The 21,064-nt window shown below is 46.1% G+C and overlaps 1 protein-coding gene across 1 annotated transcript in view; it reads right to left on the reverse strand.

Annotated features, from left to right (window-relative positions):
* B9D2 (B9 domain containing 2) overlaps window positions 1-21,064 on the reverse strand; it is a 108,633-nt gene that overhangs the window by 44,967 nt on the left and 42,602 nt on the right. Inside the window, exon 3 of the mRNA XM_086938627.1 lies at window positions 13,220-13,345. Coding sequence (XP_086794753.1) covers window positions 13,220-13,345 — 126 coding nt within the window. The remainder of the gene's footprint in view (window positions 1-13,219; window positions 13,346-21,064) is intronic.

Here is a 21,064-nt window from a genome sequence, read left to right on the forward strand (position 1 = left end):
GCTTCCCACTCACCTCAGTTACTCCATTATTAACTCTTGCTCTCTTTACAACGACCTTTGTTTTGCCATGACTAACATAATAATCCACTATTTCCTTTTCTCTGGACCTATGGTCACCCCACACATATTGACGACCTATGATAATATTATACCTTCCACATATCCACTTTAAGGGTAAATATATACACATTCTATTCCCACATTCCTGACAACAATCTGAGCTTATGCACATATACTTTAAATGAATTACATGGGCCTACCACTATATCTATCTCTTGCAAGTGTGAATTCATGTGCTGAGCTTCCCACTCCAAAGACTACAGTGCAGTTTTCTTTCCTGTATGATTTCTGTTTTCACGTTTGCAGTTAGAGGTGCACACGGCTGACCTATCTTGCTTGAGCTAAAACTGCGTCAAGAAAGTACACGAAAAGTACATTTTAACGGACTTGGTAAAGAAATAGCGACATTTTATTTTATAATATCTGTATTTTTTTATTTAAGTTTGCAATTTCGAATATGGAAACACTTCTACACCCTCGAAAAAGCCCCAGGCCTGCGCGACTCAAGGAGTGAAAAACATGTGTTGGCGGTCACTCTTGTGTAAGGAAACAATATTAAAATAATTCAATATTTCAACAGTCAAAAGTGTTGGCGGTTACTCGTCACTCTGCAGATTATTTTAGGGGGGGAAGAAAAAAAAAAAAGGATTGAGCAGTTTCACCACAATGGTGGTTGTGAAGGTTATGTGAAGATGAATATATTTTTTTACGTTACAAGATTTAAAAAAAAATTAAAAACTAAAACTTAAAAAATTTAAATAAAAGCTGAAATATGCAGAGTTTACCACTGGAACTGGATTGATAAGGCATCCTCAATCAAACAAGGAAATTAAGCTAGGATTTGTGGTGGACTATAGTGGTGAAGATAACGCCAAGTCCATACTAATATAATAAAGAGAGAGCCCAAACCTTTGAGGCGGGTAATCTCAGGAACCACAGCACCAATCACAACAACCAATACAGCGTTGGAAAGGGCAGTTGCAGCAGAAGGACATAGGCTATGCAGACGCCCACCATATACATTTAAAAGCTAAAAGAACCGTGCCAGCAAAGTAGTCCCTTGTGGTCGTGTCTGCGTTGTGGGCGTGTGCTGGGGGCGTGACAAACGCTGGGGGCGTGTGGTACGTTCCGCCCTACATGCCATGTCTCATATTGTGTGCTAATCCCACCCTGCTCCCTTTAAATACCACTGCAACCCATAATCACAACACACCCTTACTCCTTAAAATACCCCAACACCCTTAAACACTAACCCATCTTAACCCTATAAATATACCCTGTACCCCAAAACCCTAACCTATCCCTAAACCCTAAAAATACCCCTGTACCTCAAAACCCAAACCTAGCCCTGAACCCTATAAATACCCCTGTACCTTAAAACCCAAACCTACCCCTGAACCCTAAAAAATTCCCCTGTACCCCCAAACCTAGCCCTGAACCCTAAAAATACCACTGTACCCCAAAACCCAAACCTAGCCCTGAACCCTAAAAATACCCCTGTACCCCAAAACCCAAACCTAGCCCTGAACCCTTAAAATACCCCTGTACCCCAAAACCCAAACCTAGCCCTGAACCCTTAAAATACCCCGGTACCCCAAAACCCAAACCTACCCCTGAACCCTAATACCCCTGTACCCCAAAACCCAAACCTAGCCCTGAACCCTAAAAATATCCTTGTACCCCAAAACCCAAACCTACCCCTGAACCCTAAAATACCCCTGTACCACAAAACCCAAACCTAGCCCTGAACCCTTAAAATACCCCTGTACCCCAAAACCCAAACCTACCCCATAACCCTAAGAATACCCCTATACCCTAAAACCCAAACCTAGCCCTGAACCCTAAAAATACCCCTGTACCCCAAAACCCATACCTAACCCTAAAACTACCCCTGTATCCCATAACCCAAAACTATATCTCAGCCCTTAAAATACCCAAACACCCCAAAACATATACCTCAGTACCCCAAAACATATACCCCTATACCCATACTTACCTTATCCAAACATTTTAAAAAACATGCTTTTACCATTCATGCATTTACAACGAATTTGGTTGTAAATGTATGCGTGGTAAAAGCATATAAAATGTAATGCAATGCGTTATAATGGCATTGCGGAGTCATGGTACTTTCGTAATGAAAGTATGCGGAGTGATGGTATGCGGAAAGAAAGTTGCGGAATAATGGGTGTTTACCCTCCCCCGGTAAGTACATTGGTGGCACAGCGGCCCACATCTCCAGCAACATACTCATATTTTTTCACCACCCATTTGAAAAATGCACATGCCTCTCTCATTGATGGCCAGCACCGACATACACTTTTAGACACACCTCCGGCCACAAGTTCTAGAATTGCGAACTTTACAGCTGGGGAGCTCCGTTCGAATCTCGGCATCAGCTCAACATCCTGTGATTCCAGGCAAATAGTTTTGCCTCCCCGTGCCTACCACAAATGAATGTGTTCTTCTGTAATGTAAATTGTGCTTATGCCATGTTGTCGAGTTTGGGCTATATAATATTGCAAGGAATAATAAAGTAGGGAAACTCGAGTTCACACACTACTGAACACGCACTCTTAAGTGCATCAGCAGTGCACTGTGAATCGGAGCCTTTCACAGGCCTGTCACAGATAAGAAATGCTATCAAAACGAAATCCTACAAAACAATATACTACTGGCCGGCAGCAATTCATACCCGGACAACGTCGGGACGGGCTGCTAGTGGTTTATATATTTCAACTATAATGTCACAAAGAATTTTTTCGTAGTCTGCACCAACATACTGATACAATATATAGAACACTATATTGTTTTAATGGCGAACTGAACAATAAGACTTTAATAATTAAAAAATATATACCATCTTCTTACATGGAAAGGTTATTTCTTGTTCTTAGCCCTTCTGTAATGCTTGCACTTTGCTCTTCATTTCCTCCCTGAATAGAACACATTTAAACATAGTTCTTCCCTCAAGCTGCAGACAAGAATTGCTTCCAATTGTCTGATATGATCAGTCTCTGAAACCACAAGGGCCACCGCACCAGCCAAATTCCAATCATTAATCTCAACTACGCTCCTGATCAGTAGAAAAAAATGAAACACATTTTCCCGTTCAGCTACAAAAGGCCTCCATCCACTCCTCTAACTCGCATAATGAACTGAAAGGAGCAGGGACTGGCAGACTTACCCAAGATCCTCTGCTCAGCGCAAGGAATTATTTAACATATCTCCTTAAAATGCAGGCTTTTCCTTTGGAGACAAAGAAGCACATATACACTATCCACAAAGGACAGAAGTTGCTACTTTAAAAGTCTTCTTCTAACACATACAAAACAGACTCTCAAACACGCATTTCCATAATATGCAAAACAGGCAAGTAACTGGGGGAGAATGATTTATCTTCGGTCACATCTAGTTACTAGCCCCTTTGGTAACCAGGTAATATTTGTGCTAGGGAACCTCAAGACCAACGAAGGGAGCCCCGTTCAATCCTGCCAAGTATCACGCATCAGGCGTGATACTAACGCATTTCCGTGTGGTGCACCGCATCACCGCACTGAAATACATTGTCACGCATAGTTAATGCATGTCTCAGCTGTCACTGAAAAGCTGCAAAGTGTGTGTGGCAGCTCTGGCAGTGCACTGCCGGTGCGCGCTAACCTAGCCGGCACTTGGGGCACTCGCAGGTGATAAAAGGCTGGCAGCCTGCACATTGGATTTAGATACAATGTATCTTTTTCATTCATTTCCCGGGGCGCTGAGTCAATCAGACCACCTGCCGACGTCACAGCTGGGGTCCAGTCAGACAGGATTGTCTGTATGACACAAAAAAAACGTGGCTGTGGCGCTACGGGAGACGTCACGTCCTGTGCCAGAGAGCATGGAGTTTGCGTCTTGAGTGTTTGCGGCACGCGGCCATGCTTGGTTTGCAGCGCTGCTGCTCGCACTAGCGTGCCCACTCTCTCTGCAGTAGGGAGCCCAATAATGGCCGCCAGCCGGTGAATTCATTGGTGCCGTTTAAGAGGGAGAGTGCTGTACAGGTATTGGAAGGCGCAGGTAATCGGTGAGGAGTCAAGTCTGACAGTCACTGGGTTGCAGCGGCCGCGACACCAGCAGATTAGAAATCCCGGCGGATGACAGCCGCCACTGCAGCCTAGATTGATAGGATTGCCCTGGAGTGGCTCGAACTTCTCTCGTGGCCTGAGGTGAGCCAGATGCCACGAGAAGAGTCACCGCCGATGTGCTAGTCATACAGCGATATCTGGCTGAGTCGGATCATTCAAAACTCAAGAACAGTAAGCGTTGTTGTTTTCCAGCTATTTGTTGCCGCCCATCCCGAGTGTGTGACAGTCCGTGTAATAATAATACAAATTACTCAGAGTGCGCAATCAGGGGAGGCTGCTGCCACTCCGGCAGTCTGAGACAGTGTGCGTGCTCACTTAGACACGTGGCTACTCATCCGTGACAAACAGTCCATGATGCGGTTTGTAATATTCCAGCGTGTCCTGAAAATTTTTATATTTTAGAGATTTAGCAAGTGCCATTGTTTGAAGTAGGGAAGGGTTGACAGGACGCAATGAGGGAAAGAGGAATGGGGTCGCCGGGTGGAGCCGGGGCGTTAGAAATGTACCCCTAGCCCAAAATGGAATAAACTGAAATTACAGACCCAGAATGTCTACGCAAAATCACCTCGGAGGTTAGATAAACATGCAAGCTATGGCTTTAGACAGCGAAGGTACCCCTATAGAACCCTCATTCCAGGGTTTAGCAGCTGATTTAGGACTTGAATTCACCATAAAGAAATGCCCCTCGGCTTAGACAAGTCTGCTAGGAATTAGACTACAGAAAGCATTTGGTGGATTCGCACTCCTCACAAGCACACACCAGAGTTATCCTTTAAGTGGCCTTAGTAGCACCACTATCTGCTAAGTTTACATAGATCGTACGAGTTCAAGGTTTAGGTGGCACAACAGTCCCAGAAGAGTTTGCACATCATGTAACAGCACAGAAGTGAGCAGTGCTTTCTATCCAGCTTTCTACATAGAACTTAAAAGGTCAGATGTGACAGCTGAACTATCGCTCAGGTTATATAGCTGTAATGTGCAAGACCATAGACAGCAGAGCTGCCTGTCATCCTACAGAGAACACAAAAACTCAGGCCTAATGGTCTTCATTGACTCTTACTAAATATCCGGTGTGATTGGTTTCTTTAACCCAGGTACTGCACTGTGTCGCTCGGAGATAGCCCAAAGAATGTCTACATCCGTGTAGCAGTCTGCTAGGAATGCCAGACTGGGACATTTACTACAGGTGACTTGGCTACACGAGAACGCAGATTACAAAAAGTTATAACATTTGACATAAAATGAGGGGATACGGAGGGAATTCAGGGAGGTTGATTCTAGATTCATGGTCACATTTCTGTATCAAAATATCTTTACAACCTCCCCAATTCATTGTTAGGCACACATGCCCCAATGAAAGCCCTGCCATGGTTAGACTACATTTTGAGACAAAACCAAGCAACAGTCCCTTTTCGGAGTACAGGAACAAGAATGGTCCCCACAGTGCAGCTAATATTTTCCAGGATATTCTTGGCAAAGGAATACACATATCTGTATTATTTAAACCTAAGTCACAAATTCAGTTATGGGAAAAAAAGACCCTAAAAGAAGTCTGTAGAATAACCCAGTGTTAGAAATGGGATCCCTGGCTGGCCAGGGCTTGCGCCAAAGTCAGTTAGAGACCACCACTCCTAAGTCAGGGCAAGGGAGTTACAGGCCAAGATAACCCCTGCTCACCCTCTAGGTAACGTGGCGCGAGCAGCAAGGCTAAACTTGGAGGCTATGTAGGTTAAGTGTTTGCGCGCACACCCAGCAACAAAACCCAAGGCCCACCACAAAGGAAACTCCACACAAGGTTATATATAAAAATAGCCTTTGTATTATACCAAAACACATTAGATAAGAACACACACTTTACAATGTGCCAACAGGCACGGGCAAAATTTACAGGGGATATGTACAAGACAGGGCCACATGGACCACTGTCAGGAATAGGCACTTTTCGAACTTAGTACTGGGTAGAATTAGCACTTCGAACATAGAAAATAAATCACTGTAGCACAAAATAGAACATAAAGCACACACCCAGTAATCACTGGTAACAGGTAAGTACCACCTACGCAACCATAACCACCTTAGGAGAATATTACGCTGGGAACCAGGACCTCACTAGCACCACCTGTAATAGCAAGAACAACCACCCAAGTATCACAATACATGTAGGGGTATAGGCACATTACACATGATGCATCACAACACATTCAGAGGTGTAGGGAAGGAAACACATGATGCATAAACATACATTCAGCGGTGTAAGAACAAGGCACATGACGCATAATCAACACATTCAGAGGTGCAGCACAGGAGAACACATGATGTATAACCAACACATTCAGAGGTGTAGAAAGAACAATTGCGCCAAACTCACATAAGTCACCATCTGTGACTGTCCCTAAGCCCTCTGGCCTGGTTGGGGCTAGGACGCCCTGTGTCCCAATGTCAGGGGGGCCTAAACGTAGCAGCTGCCCACTAAGTGCTGGGCAGCTGTAGAGCAAGGATGGGGGCCACACGTTGGAGCCTCGCAGGCTCTGCGCCACTGACTGTCCCCTGAGCCCCTCTGGACCCTAAACAAAGGACTGGCCCCCTTGGAGCCTCGCTGGGCTCAAGAAATGAATATGGCCCACAAGAGCCTCTCTGGGCTCTAAACAAAGAAATGCCCCCACGAGCCTCTCTGGGCTTGCAACTTAAGGAATGCCTGGAGCCTCTCTGGGCTCTCAATCACAAAATGGCACTCCAGAGCCTTCCAGGGCTCGTAAAACAAATATGCCCCCTTGAGCCTCTCTGGGCTCAAAATCAACAATGCCCCAGGTATCGTTGGAGTCCCGCTCGGGAGACTCTAAAGGTGGAATTGCCCTTCAGAGCCTCGGGGCTCAAAGAAATGCCACTGAGCCCCTCAGGGCTCGGAAACCAACAAAAGTGCCCCCGGGGCCCTCGTGGGCCAAACAAGAATGCGGCCTCGCTGGGGGAGCGGAGACACCGTGGGAGCGGCCCGCTGTCTCTTGGGGCCGCTCGAGGACTCTGCCCGGGCCCTCCCGGGACCTCTATGACCACCAGCGCCCCACGCATTAGAGGGGAGGGGCGGGCACCGGCAATGTGCCCAGACGCCCTCCTCTCAGGGAACGGACCCACGCCTCCACTCACCGGCTGCTCCTCTGTGCTCCCGCCGGTCTTCTGCTTCCTCCCGCAGGGCTCTCTCGGCACTCTGGGAGCCAGGCGGACGGCGGCACTTCTCTGTCCACGCAGGAGCGTGGTGTAGGCTCTCGCTGCTCCTGCTTCCTGGTCCGACGTCCTCTTCCTTCCACCGGAGCGCGGGGTGGGCTCCCGTCCGCTTCCGGTTTGGGAGACAATACGTCCGGGTCGCCGCGGGCAGCGCAGCAGCTCTTCTAGGCACAGTAGGCTGGGGGATAAATGAACCGAGGGGTAGGCTCCCTCGAGTGGACAATAAACGGGGTGAGCTCCCGTCCAGGTCGTGGCAATCTCTGGAGCAATGCCGGGTTGGCACCGGCTGTGGAAAGTGCGGCAATGAGCAGGGTGGCACCCGCGCCGCTTGGCACCGACCAACTTGCGGGGGAAAATGCCGGGTGGGCACCGGCTGCAAGGGTAAAGCGCTCCCAGGCGCTTAGAGACGATGCTGCGCTTCCAGGCGCTATAGGTGCAAAGAAAAGCACTCCCAGGCGCTAGAATAGCAAATAAAGTGCTCCCAGGCGCTTAGACGCCCACAAGTACAGCAAAAGTCCTCCAAGAGGTGGGGGGGCAAGGCTGCGCCCAGAGCCAGCTCACTGGGCCTCCAGGCAGGGAAGCAGTCCAAGTGGCGGTCCTCCTGGCGCCCAGCCACAGCAGCAGCCCCCCTCTAGATAGGATCAAGAAGAGAACAAATTGTAAGGGGACACAGCCCCTTCTTATACAGTGAAACCCTTTGTCTGGCTTCAGGGTGAGGGGAAAAAACAGTTGCAGCTGGTTTGTGAGCACTCTTGATGTGCTCAGCCCCTCACTCTATTCACTTATTGGACCCAGAAATCTGCAACACCAATGGAGGTGCTCCATGCTTTTGCATTTCAATTCATGGTAAAGTCAGGCTCTATCAGGCAAGAAGGCACTTCACACAGACACCGACCCATACCTTAAGTGACAAAAGTCCCATGACAGAATGGAGTAAAATAACCATGAGATAATTTGGTCCATTTCGGTTTAGTTCCCCTAACCTCCTATATGTTTAAGGAACTCTGGGCATAGTGCTAGAGCCCTCACTTAAAAAAAATTTTTTTAAAAAAAAACAAAAAACTTAATTACCAGTAACAAGGTACTGCATTTTAAGAGCACAAATTCTGTCATGAAGACAACCTACATTACATGTAAATCTCTTGAAGGGGAGAAGTGGGCCAGATGATGAAGCTGGTCACCCCAGAGAGGGTCCTGGTCCATTCTCCTTTTAGAGAAAGCATTATGCATATAATTGTGTATGCAAACACACTGTCTTAATAAATAAATAGAACACCAAGAAATGGATAAGGTTTATGGTTTCCAACGTTCCCTCTGTCTAGAGTACAGTTTATTAATGATTCTTTTATCTGGATCTTGGATGACGTTCACCAGGTTATCCATCCTCTAACTCCCCTTTAGTTATTATTCAACCATAGTCCTAGTTAGACCACTTGCTCAGTTCATCTCTACCTCTCAAAACCTAATAACCAAGCCTAAAGCAGAAAACCAGTCACTTCAACCCACGTTTGTCAAGCATTGTAAACAGTAAATGGTCTATTACAATGTCAGGCGGATGCTGTTCCGATCGGCGATTCGGACTACCTGATTAGGAAGCTCCAAACACTGCGCGGTCGCATTCCGACATTTCCCTATGGGAGCATGTGTTACGACCGTAATACATGCTCCCAAAGGGAAATAGGAGGTGGTGTAAATCCCTGCACCCCATGGCAGGCACTTCAAGGTGCCTGCCACAGGGTGGAGGGATTGACAGGTGGGCACCATAGGTGCCCCCTCGGCATCCAACTGAAGGCCGCCAAGGTAAGGGGGACCTGCTAGGGACCCCCATACTCGCTTTCCAACAGACTTTCCATGTTGGAAAGCCTGACATGGAAAGCCTGCATGAGAACGAGTATCATAATCCCAAGGACGGAAAGGCCACCCTTCGGGATTACAGGCCAGCCTCCAACTGGCCGATGGGCTCCTTGAGCCCGTCAGAATCCAGCTGGTTACATTTCTGACCTCCAGCATTGTAATGCGGTGGTCAGAAATTAAACAGATGCGGCCCGGAAAGGCTCAGTCCGACAGTCGGAGCCTTTCCGGCCCTCATCGTAATCGGCCCCTAAGTGTTGAGTAGTCTAAAGAAGCCCTGCTACTAGGAAACCTCAAATATCAACCATCAACCACAGTGGATCGTCTTGCCCTGCTACGACATTGAAAAAAATTAACATAGGAATATAATACAGAAGCAATTGGTACAATATGGAGTTAACTAAATGAAAGGCACTAACTGTAACCTTAGAAGGCAACGGTACAAAAACATGGAAGACAGAGAAACATCTATTGTAAGACTAGAAAGTGAACATGTATCAGGAGATAAAGACGCTAGATGTCTGAAAAAAACAATTTCATCTCAAGACACGATTAGAAAACACTCCTTATGATTTTAAAGCCCCTAAAAAATCCAAACCCACAGTAACGCATTACCTTCTACTTACCCACCTGCTAATGCACCACTGCTTCATTCCTTTTTCACAGCAACTTCTCAAATGACGACGTAAGAGATGTTGTCAATGGCACAAAAAACAGAATTTTCCAACATGACTAAACTTGGGTTTCAGCAATTGAAATAAATTGTTCAACTACGCTTCACTCCTCAAAACAGCAGCAAAAGCTTGACACAGTTGAAAAGAAAAGGTTATCCTAAGGTACTTGCTAACCTCTGGTCAAAAACCGACCTTAACTACCTCTGTAAAACCTCAGAAATAAGGCCTCAAGCCAACTCCAAGAATAAGAGGCACTGAATTATACACTGAATGACCATTAATTAACGTTCTGGTCTAAGTAGCACTGAATCAATCCTGGCTAATTTATCAGAGGGGAAATTCTGATTTCCGGTTCTTGTCTATGGAAAGAAGGTATTCCAATCCTTGACCACTGAGCCGCCTCTACACAAATTCCGTAGGACACTTATTTAATGGCTTGGGAGTCAATTGATCTGACATGAAGTAAATCAGATTATTCCTCTCTGACTGCACTCAGCAAGTGCAGGAATGATTTTTGGAATCATCATCATGCATTTAGACATGGAGTGTCACAGGGGTCACGCCTCTCCATTCTGTTGTTCAACTTCTATGTGAGCCCTTAACATAGGTCTTAGACCTATACAAGAAAAAACAAAACATTGATTCAGACCAGACCCAAGGCCACATCCACTTAGAAAACAGCAAATAAAAACAGGTCAACATCACCAATGCCTGGATCATAGGTTTCGTTGGTTGAAAGAGAAAACAAACTAGCTGTGATCTTTGTCTAAAACGGCACAGAAAAATGTAGGGAATGAATAGAGTCACAACAGTTCCAGTCAATTAGAGCAGAAAACCAGGCGAATTTGTCCTCGACAGGCTTCCCAAGTTGGGTGTGGTATAAGACACCTTATCTGAAAGTAAACCCAACTAGATCTGCAACTATCCCAACTCAGTTTAACCTCTCCAAAAAACGGACCACAGGGTAGAACTGGTAAGAATCCTGGTAATAGTATGATTTAACTGTTGTAATATTGGCACAAGACATATAAATAACTCCACAAGAGAATGTAAAGCCTCAAGATCAGATCAGAATGGGAATTGATGTACAGAAAACATGAAAACAGACGGAGCACTAAAAGTCCTCGGTTTTCTTCTTGTGGATGAAGGTATGAAGTTAAAAGTGATATGTGCCACATAAAAGGGCTGCTGGAGCAAAGTGCAACACCACCTAAAGAAACTAACAGGCCATTATGGGCCACAATGCAAGCTGTGCGCCGCTAAAGCACATCTGACTAATCAATTAGCATTTGAACAAATGAAGCAAGGTGGTAGGGCCCAGGAAGTCTAAGTCTTCAACCTGTGGTATGAACTGAACCAAAATCTAAAAGGTAGACTCAAATTACTGGGTGCTTCAGAAAAAGCCTTAAAACTGAAGTGTTCTGGATTACCCACAACTGAACTCCACAAAATGGGAGTGACTGCTGAAGAATGTGAGATGAGGACACTCATTCCCCCGTTGCACTCAAACTTAAATAAAATATGAAGTAAATATATTCTGCCAAAACAGTGCTCTGGGGGTGGCCTATAGGTCTCGGAAAGCTCTTTATACTACTACCATGGTAATAAATAAAAACATTTACAGAGTCTTGCAGCACTACATTGGAGCAATAAAATAGAGGTCTTCATTACAAAGAACATACAGTACCTCGTTTATTCAAAGGATCATAGCGATATTCTGTATGCCGCTGTGTGCTTCTCCCAAATGGCAAACTATGATGTGAAGTATAAAACATTAATGACAGATGAACAAATGCCACTAGAAGATATTGAATAAGATTTGGATGGACGGCTTGATTGAGTATATGCAGGAGCCGCCCGCGCAAGTAAGAGCGGTGAGGCAGGGTGAAGGGGGGAATTAACGGGTCGCTCTGGATTATACGAGCATGAGGGGTAGAGAGTAGCGATTTGTCCAAAAAGTGAGGCAGGTACAGTACACAGGCAAAAGTGTACTGAGCAGAGGGTTGAAGACGAAAAACCAGTAAAAATCATTGTGAGCGTGGGTGGTTCAAAGTTCAACAGAATGCTCGACAGCACATTTGTGTATTTCCCAAGTCTCCCACCTCCTCCAAAAACAATTTTGGAGGATTAAAGGTCACCTCCAGCGAGAAGCCAGGCTTTACAATTGGAGAGAGTAGAAGGCAGATGGGAGCACCATGGACATAGCAAGTCTTCAGTGAGAGCATGCGTAAATAGGATTTGTAGACAAGACCGCATAAATGTAATTTGCCCAGAGTTGCACAATGCGTGTCCTGGCTCTAAACTTATCACATGGTTTGGCCATGCTAAATTACATAAATAGCCACTACTGATGCACCAATGTAGCTGAACGACAAAATAAGCAATAGTGAGTTTTTGGATGTCTTAGTATAGTATAGTGCAGTGAGAATGAAAAATGGAACATTAGCACTACTTTTAACGAAAGAACTGCCTCTTCAGCGCAAATGTTCTCAATACTATGGCTCAGATTACAAGTATATCAGCAGGCAAGATAGGCAGGTAATTACCAAATTTGACAAATGCCTCCTATTATAAATGTTCCGCGTGGAAACGAGAAATTCCATGTCGAATTACTATTTTATGGACTGAATTTCAAACGTTTGTTATTCACAGGGCCTACTTCAGGAACCCAATAAGCCTGTGTAATAACTAATAATGCAATAGCACAGTCTCTCTATTTCTCTAGTACATTCGTAATTTCATTGAATGATGTTTCTTGTTATCCCCATCCGGTTGCATTATCACGTTTAGCCAGAAAACCACATTAAAGTCAAAAATCCAAAGGGAAATCACATTTCAACAAACAATATTTGTTTCGGCATATTCAGTCTTAATGTTGGGGCTGGAACTTAAACCATGCAATCCCTGTGCACCAGACAAGTACACCAGTGTGTATTATATTGCTTTGTATTATTGGAAATAGGGTGACTGGGAAGTTGGGACACTTTTTTCAAAATAAAAACACCTGTGTGGACAATGATATCACAAAATGGCGTCAAGGTGGCTAAAACCCAAAACGCGCCCGAGTTTTCCCTTATAAAAAATATCTCCTACCCTCGACGGCAGAATGAGCTATTGCAACAGCGTGCAGGTCCCAATGCACCGCGCGCATAAATCTCATTCACAAGCGCCAGTGTAGAGAGAAGAAATGGCTTGTTTTGTTTCGTTACGTTTGCAGAAACAAATGCCACCTTCCGCCTCCCGAGACGTGTTCCTAAGCAGTACTGACAGGCCCACTCCTTCACTTCTTACCCTGGAGGCCTTTGGTTGCGTAGTGAATATCGATGGGATGCGACCAGAACGCCATCTCCTGGTTCTGGGGGTTATCCACCTGGGTCTGCCCTTCTCCCATGCCGGATAACAGCTTCCATGCGCCACCTGAGGAGAGAACAGGAAACATCACCAGCTCGCTAGAAGCTAACATACATCATACATGCCAACAGACCCGATTCAACGCCACCTGAGGCGAGAGCAGGAAATATCACCTTCGCGCCAAAAGCAAACATACATCATACATGCCAACAGACCCGATTCAGAAGGGAGATTCGCGATTTTTGAAGCAAAAATATGCTTTTATTTGAGCGATCTCCCGCCTAAAATTGCACCTGCTTCATTACACGTCATGGGGAAATTACATTCCCCCAATTTTCTTTGTATAATGTCCTACTTTCCGCCTTAAAATGTTAGCATGCATGATACACTGTCAAAACGCGTGCCTATATTTTATATGGCACATGCAGAGGTAAACCATTCATACATTTAGATTGTGCATAAGCGGACGAGGGCATGCTAGGCAACCTCAACAACTGACATGCAGGCCTGAAACACATCAGGACACATGACATAGGGCATTTGCGCACACACGCACACCAACACCCTCATGTGCTCAGATCAACCACACCAACATCCTCATGTGCTCAGATCAACCACACCAACACCCTCATGTGCTCAGATCAACATCCAAACTGAGTCTTTTGCAAAAATGAAAAGACATACAAATCTGCACATAGGCCAACAGACCTACATGCATTGATGACTGGATGACAAAGGACAGGGGTGGCTTTAGGCTCATGGCGGCCCTGGGCAGGGAGCGCAGGTAGGGGGCCTCGGAAGGGGGGTGGGGGGGGGGGGGGGGGGGAGGGTCAGGGCTTTTGGAAGTGGAACAGAGCCGGAGGCCGCCAAATCCCTGCCAGGGGCTGCCACGCAAATATGTATCCATCCTCAGAGGATTATTGTTAGACCTAGCATCTTTGGCGTGGTTTCCCCTGTCTTTTTGGCCTCTACCTCCTGTATTTTTGATGCTGTGCTGGATTTCGTCTTTGCTGGTTTAGATGCTTTGGACACTCTGCCACTGCTGATCAGTGCCAGAGTGTAAGTGCTCCCGGTGTAAATTGTTATTATGATTGGATAAACATGACTGGCATATTTGTATCACCAAGAAGTCCCTGGTAAAGTGCACTGGGTGTGCCAGGGCTGGTGATGACAAATGCTACTAGTGGGCCTGCAACACTGATTGTGCCACCCACATGAGTAGCCCTAAAATGGTGTCTCAGGCCTGCCACCGCAATGCCTGTGTGCAGTCTGTGAACTGCCATGTCCTCCTGGTCAGTGTCCCCACTGACCAGGCCTAACCCTTCCCTTTTTGTGCACATTGGTCACCCCTATGGAAGGCCCAAGGTACCTCCCTTGGCAGGGTGCAGTGTATGCGAAAGGTAGAGCACGTACTGGTGCAGGTGACATGCTCTGGTAGTGAATTACAGCCATTTTCGTTTTTCACCATTGTAAGGCTATCTTGCTCCATAGGTTAACATGGGGGATGCTGGCTACAGTGGCTACCAGCATTTCTTCCCATAGGAACAAGATAGGACATAAGAGTCTAGTATCCCTTAACTCAGAATTTACTAACACATCTTTCAGGAAAGGTTGTTTTTAAATCCTGTGTTTGAGAACAGCACTTTTAGAAAGTTGCTGTTCTCTTGTCTGACCCTTCTGTGTGCCTTGTCCTGTTTGTGTATTGACTGTCTGGTTTGAGAGTGACAGGGGCTGGGGATTCCCCAGGAGGCTGGCTGAGTCAGCCCTAGGCTGAATGACTGCATTTGCAACTTGAGTGGTGGGAGGAGATAGAACCTGGGCCTGAATAGGGCTGTGCCTGCCTTCCACAATGCTGGCTCCACCTCCTGCTGGGCGGCTGACGACCCTGCCCCTCACTCTGAAAGGAAAGAAGAAGCCAGGAAAACAAAGTGCTCAAGAAACACCCAGAACTGGTTCATACCAAGCTCAGGGCCCACTTGCACAAAGAGAACAAAAACATTTAGGGGTATAAGTACAGGACCCCTGACAACAGAAAACTAAATCATCCTTGAATCAAGAAAGAACCTCTGCCAAGGAGAAAGCTGAAACTGAAGAAGGAAGATTGTCCAGCTGTTGCTCTGCTGGATTGCCCTGCTGTTGCTTTGCTGCCAAGGAGAGTGGAAGGACTTTGCTTTGTGCTGTGTCCCCTTGCTTGAAGGAATCTCCAAGAGCCCGAGAAGAGCTGGCTCCCTGAAGTCCCAGGAACAAAAGGACTTCATCCCCAGCTTCCCCTGAGCTCCACAGAGAGAGTTCTGTCCTTCCTGGAGTGCTTGGCCCATGTGTGGTGCCTCTGGAAGTCGTACCTGTGTTGGGAAGCTGGAAACTAAGCTTGAGAGACTTTGCTACAGAAAAGTTATCGCATCGCTCGCTGCGGAGCGCATCCCCGACAGTGCGAGGAAATTCCCGCCGCTACGAAGGTCGAGATCGTCGCAGCGCCTGTTGCCGCTGTCAGAGCCGTTGCATCCTTCGTTTGCGGGACGCACCCGATCGGTGCGGGAAGTCTAACATCGCTGCGAGTGTCAACGCAGAGCCAGTTGTTGCTGGGGGAGATCGCCGAACCGCCTGCTTGCGGACCGCATCACGTCGCTGCGAGAGTCATCGCCGAAGTCATCGCATCGAGGAGCTGCGAGAGAGAAGATCACCGCTGGTCCGCGCATCGTCACACCGGAGATCGTCGCAACTCCAAAGATCGTCGCATCGTGCCTTTGCGAGAACAAACTTCCTACGGAACCTATGCACCGGAATCCATACAAGTGGCCTTCCTCTCCATACAGACCGGATTCGTCGCAACACGCCTGCTGCTGCAGCGGGGCTGTCGCAAATGTCTCCCCGGGGTCTCAGGAGCAACGCATCGCTTGTATTCTACCGGACCAGCTTCTGCTTTTGGAACGTTGTCGCAACTAAAGGTACTATGTCTGAAACGTGACGCAACTGTGGATTATTTTATCGCAACCTAAAGAACTTTTATCGCAACCTTAAGAACTCTTTTGAAACCATATTCTTGAACTGTGTATGTTGGATTTTTGTCGTTTTGGTCTTGTGTAGTTTAGATTAAATACCTTTATTTTTCTAAACTGTTGTGGAGTCAGTTTGGGGTGTTTTCACTGTGTTACTGTGAGGGTTGATACAAATACTTTACACCTTGCCTTCTGATTAGCCTTGACTGCTCATGCCAAGCTACCTAGAGGGTGAGCAGGGGTTATCTCAGACGGTTTCCTCCTTGCCCTGACTAGAAGCAAGGGTCCCTATTTGGACAGCGGTACCTACCTCTGCCAACTAGAGACCCTCAGATCTAACATTTACTATATGAAGGATATATATTGGCGTGGCGGTCCTGTGCAGGTGCAGAGCTTGCACATGCCTAAGGCCGCCCCTGCAAAGGAATGATTGACTAACCGGTAAATACATGCTGGACAAGTGGACAGATACATAAATTGTGCCGGGGACGTAAAATGAAGGCCTTAGCAATTTTGTGGATTTGAGACATATGCCACAAGTGGCCTGTAAAGTCCGATGGGGGCAGTAACCACAATGATCAACTCCAATGGAATGATGAGTTCTCTGGAAACACAACAAATCTCTGAACTTTCACGCCAAGATTTTAGCAGCTAAAGTCACCAGGTGAAGGTCCGGCCCAAAATAAGGAATTACTAAAGGAATCAGAGCCCGTATTACCAACTTACTGGTAAATCCACATTACTAAATGGACACTCAGGGTCCAACTTGTAGTGGGTCAATTTTCCTCACCACTCCGCCAAAAGTTATCAGTACCCCAGTTATCGCCATCTACAGAGGTGGTGTCAAAATGGCCCATTTATCGAGCCACTCATAAGGAGGGCTGGAGTGGAAGATGTCCAGTTGGTTATATTACAGATGCATTAATAATGGCACTCTATGGCATCACTTTTTGGACCATGTCATGCTCCAGCAAATTCTAAACAAGAGCCTTAATTTTTAGCAACTACAGTAAAAGGAAGAAAAATTATTTTGATGGAAAGGAAAGGAATTTAATGGCACATTCAATCGTTGGCCGCTTCCTAGAGTAAATACTTTAACTGGGTGCAAAAACATACATGTATTAATATGCACGGGGGGCACCTATTGCCACCCAACCAGAGGCCACACACACAAGGGAGCCTTGCTCGGGCTCCCAAACATGCTTTTCGTCATGATTTCCATGTCGGGCAGGCCAGCATGGTAAACCATGCCGGAAACCGTGCATCGTAATCCCAAGGGTGGAAAGGTGTGCCCTTTGGGATTACGAGCCAATTTCAACTGGCCCACGGGTTTCTTGAGCCCATCGGAAGCCAGCTGGAATGACCGTCCAGTTACGTTTCCGACTGCCAGCATTGTAATGCGGAGGTCGGAAAGTAAACCCAGGGGCAGATTATGATGTGGCACAGAAGGCTCAGATGATCGGTCTGATCCTTTCCGGGCCACATCGGAATAGGCTCCTAAGTGTCAACCATTTTATGGCTCCATGAAGGCAAGATGGCCTCTTAAGAGGATGCCCTGAATGGAGCTTTCCAAGCCTGGGAAGTCAAATAGATGAAAATTTTGTCAAATACCTCTTCATCACCTTTTTTCTATGACTGTCAAAAAAACTAAGCATTTGCCTTAACTTTACAAACTGGTAACAAACCAGCAGGAGGTTTTGGCACATCAATAGAATGCATGACCTTCTCCTCCAACATCTATCAGGGGGACAAGATCAGATTCAAATCCAGGTAAGAGGGAGCCAACTGCAAACCAGCGCCAACTAACGTTCGTTTTTTTGACCCCTAGCCTGTCTAACCGCACAGAAGAAAATCACTGGGAGCAAGGCTTTTTATCCAAACTGGTTTTAGCCTGGATCTCTGGGAGTCTTTTTATAGCAATATTGGCCATTTCTGTTTTGGAATCTGCTTCCTTTCTGACATAAGTGCTGTTATTTTGCTTTTAGTGAGTTGCAATTTTATTTTTCCGACTTCCAAACACCAAACAAAAAAGGACAAACTTTGATTAACTTACCATACACAGAGATAGATCCATTCCTTAAAGTAATCCAGTCCACCTGATTACTAACCAATAGAAAGCCTTTTCCCATATCTTATTTTTGAATATGCCTTGTTTCTCTTTATTATACTAAGCAAAAGAGTTTTCTACTCTTCTCACTTACCTCTCACAATGCTTTCAATCCCCATTATGTCTCCTGTGCAAAAAGATCAGCGGTCTCATCCAACAAAGGTATTGAAGAGCTCCTATTAACTTAAAGCATGGATAATACCAATAATTCCACCCAGGTGCAGTGTAAAATTTCAGAGAAGGCCAAAACAGCAGCAAAGGAAATCATTGGATTCTTATCTCAATCTGGAAATATAGTCCAATAGCTAGAATATATCTGTCAGGCCAAGTTGGTAATCATCTGTTTGGGGCTGAAATCTTATCCTAGGACACCTCAACAGGAAATCTTCCTAACATTAAAGACTCTTCTGAAAGGGTATATAGAACATACAGAACTGTACAGCATTAGCCAACCTGGAAACATGTATGGACTACCAAAGACTGGAGTCACAAATAAAGCAAGCATCTGTGGTCTCGCCCAGCAAAGAACTAGATCAGGTTTATCGCTAATCTAATCTCAGTGACAGACACTGGAAGGAAATAAAGTAAAAATACAGTCAGCAAGAAACAGCATTTATCAGAGACTTTGAAAAGCGTGGTAGGCATTATTCATTTCTATAATCTGGAATATCATCAGGGAAAATTGATATAATAAAGCCTGAAGCAAACCATAAAGACAATGTCCAAGAAAGACATGATAAGATGCATCATAAACTTAATGGGCATGACCTGTCAATGTCTAGGTCTAGTTGAGGTAGGCAAGGAACCATAGCCCTACATCGTGGAGTTACAGAAAAAAAGGCAATTGCAGGTATTTTACGATAGGCTCAGCTAGCTACCTCCCAGTGAGAGGCAACAACGTTTAGTATACTCAAGCGGCAACAATATCAAAGCTTGAGTTCATAATGCCGCAGTTAAAAAGACATTTGCCATACTTTATAAATAGGTAGTCTTTTACATCCAGTGAAAAGGGGCACATTCTGGGTAAACCTCTACAGATCGATCAGAACAAAGACAAACAGGCTTGGTTTTAGCAAACAGAGATTCCCAACGGAAGCCTGAAAGGAAGGGACAAAATACAGAAGACTTCACCCCACAAATGGCCAAGGGATTAACAATACAAATTATAGCTCAACTCAGACAGATGGTTACTGTATGTACTGAGGTTCAGACAAATTGCCATAGGTAATCCTTGCATCAAGAGATCATTGGGAAAAAATCTAAATATAAAAACTAGAAAATCTTGCTCCCTGCCCGCTTCTCTAGTTGGCAGATGTATGCCCCCTGCCAAAGTAGGGACCACAAACCTAGTCAGGGTATGCTAGACACACTAAAAAGATTGCTTTGTGACAAGCTCCCAGTGGGTGAGCACAGATTGTCAGGTTTATCTAAAGGGGCAATTTGCAACGCAACGCACACCCACACACACACACACTAAGTATAACCGGCGGTATGACTTTTTGAAGAATAAATCAGTAGTGCTTATAGTTAAATAGCGCTTAGAGGTTTCTTGAGGTCACGATGGGCTGGGGAAAATTCAAAGTCTAGGCCGACCGTCATGGAGGGCAGGCCAGCTTCAAGACCCCACACAGGGCCCGCTGAAAAAGTACCTTGGATGGAGCAAGTATTGGCATCAAAGAGTCGATGAGTCCGTTCAGACTCACTAAGTGGGGAAATGTTTCGATGTCCAGCCTCTCAGTCTGGTTCTGTGTCGAATACCTTACGATACAGGCGCTACGTCGACAAACAGTCGAGTCCCGCGTAGGTGTCAAGTCATGCAAGGATGTCCTTAGATCGGCACGGTGTTGGCATTGAAGGGCACTGTATGGGTTCTGATCATCACTGCTTCAATTCTAAAGCAAAACAGCTGCAGAACCTACCCTCAAGGCCCAGGACCGGATTAGCGCCTCGGGCAGGGTAGGACTCACAGATGGCAGAGTCCAACAGCATCAGCAGAGGTGTAGGAAGTATTTGATGGCCTTGAGACTATAGAAACAGGAGGCAGGCCACCAAGCCTTTGGAGTCTCTCTGGGTTAAAGTGAGATGGGCCCAGTCTTTGTCCTCAGCTCGGGAGAGATCAGCAGGCGCAGGGTAGCCCCACAAAGCAGAAAGCAGTTGCTTCAGAGCAGCAGTCAGTCAAGGTGGCAATCCTTGTGGCACAGCAGTCTTTCCTCCTGGCAGAGTTCTTCACAGGTTCAGTAGTGTACTGTCTTGGTAGGGTCAGAGCCCCAACACTTATACCCAGTTGTGCCTTTGAATCCGGGATGACTTTAAAGCAGGCCCTTGAAGTGCACAGGTCCGTTTTCATTCCATTCCTGTCTACCAGGATATCTGTAAGGGGTGGGGGGGGGGGGGGGGGGGGGGGAGTTAAATCCGACCTTTGTGTGGGACACAGGACACTGCCTATTCAGGTGTGTTAGCTCTTCCTGGGCAGGAAGAGGGAGGGGGAGATATCACAATGTAGATGAGTTCTCAGTCACACACGCCTTTCTGTGTTCGTGGCTGTCTAGAGGGAATGCACAAAGTGTAGCTGTCACCCATTCCAGACGTGTACTGGAGACAGACTGCAAGGCACATAGACCATTGCAAAGACATGATGCAACTACTTCTTTCTAATCGGGAATTACAGCTTAAAAGTGTATT

Source organism: Lissotriton vulgaris, chromosome 9 (genome assembly GCF_964263255.1).
Source record: "Lissotriton vulgaris chromosome 9, aLisVul1.2, whole genome shotgun sequence".
Lineage (NCBI taxonomy): Eukaryota > Metazoa > Chordata > Amphibia > Caudata > Salamandridae > Lissotriton > Lissotriton vulgaris.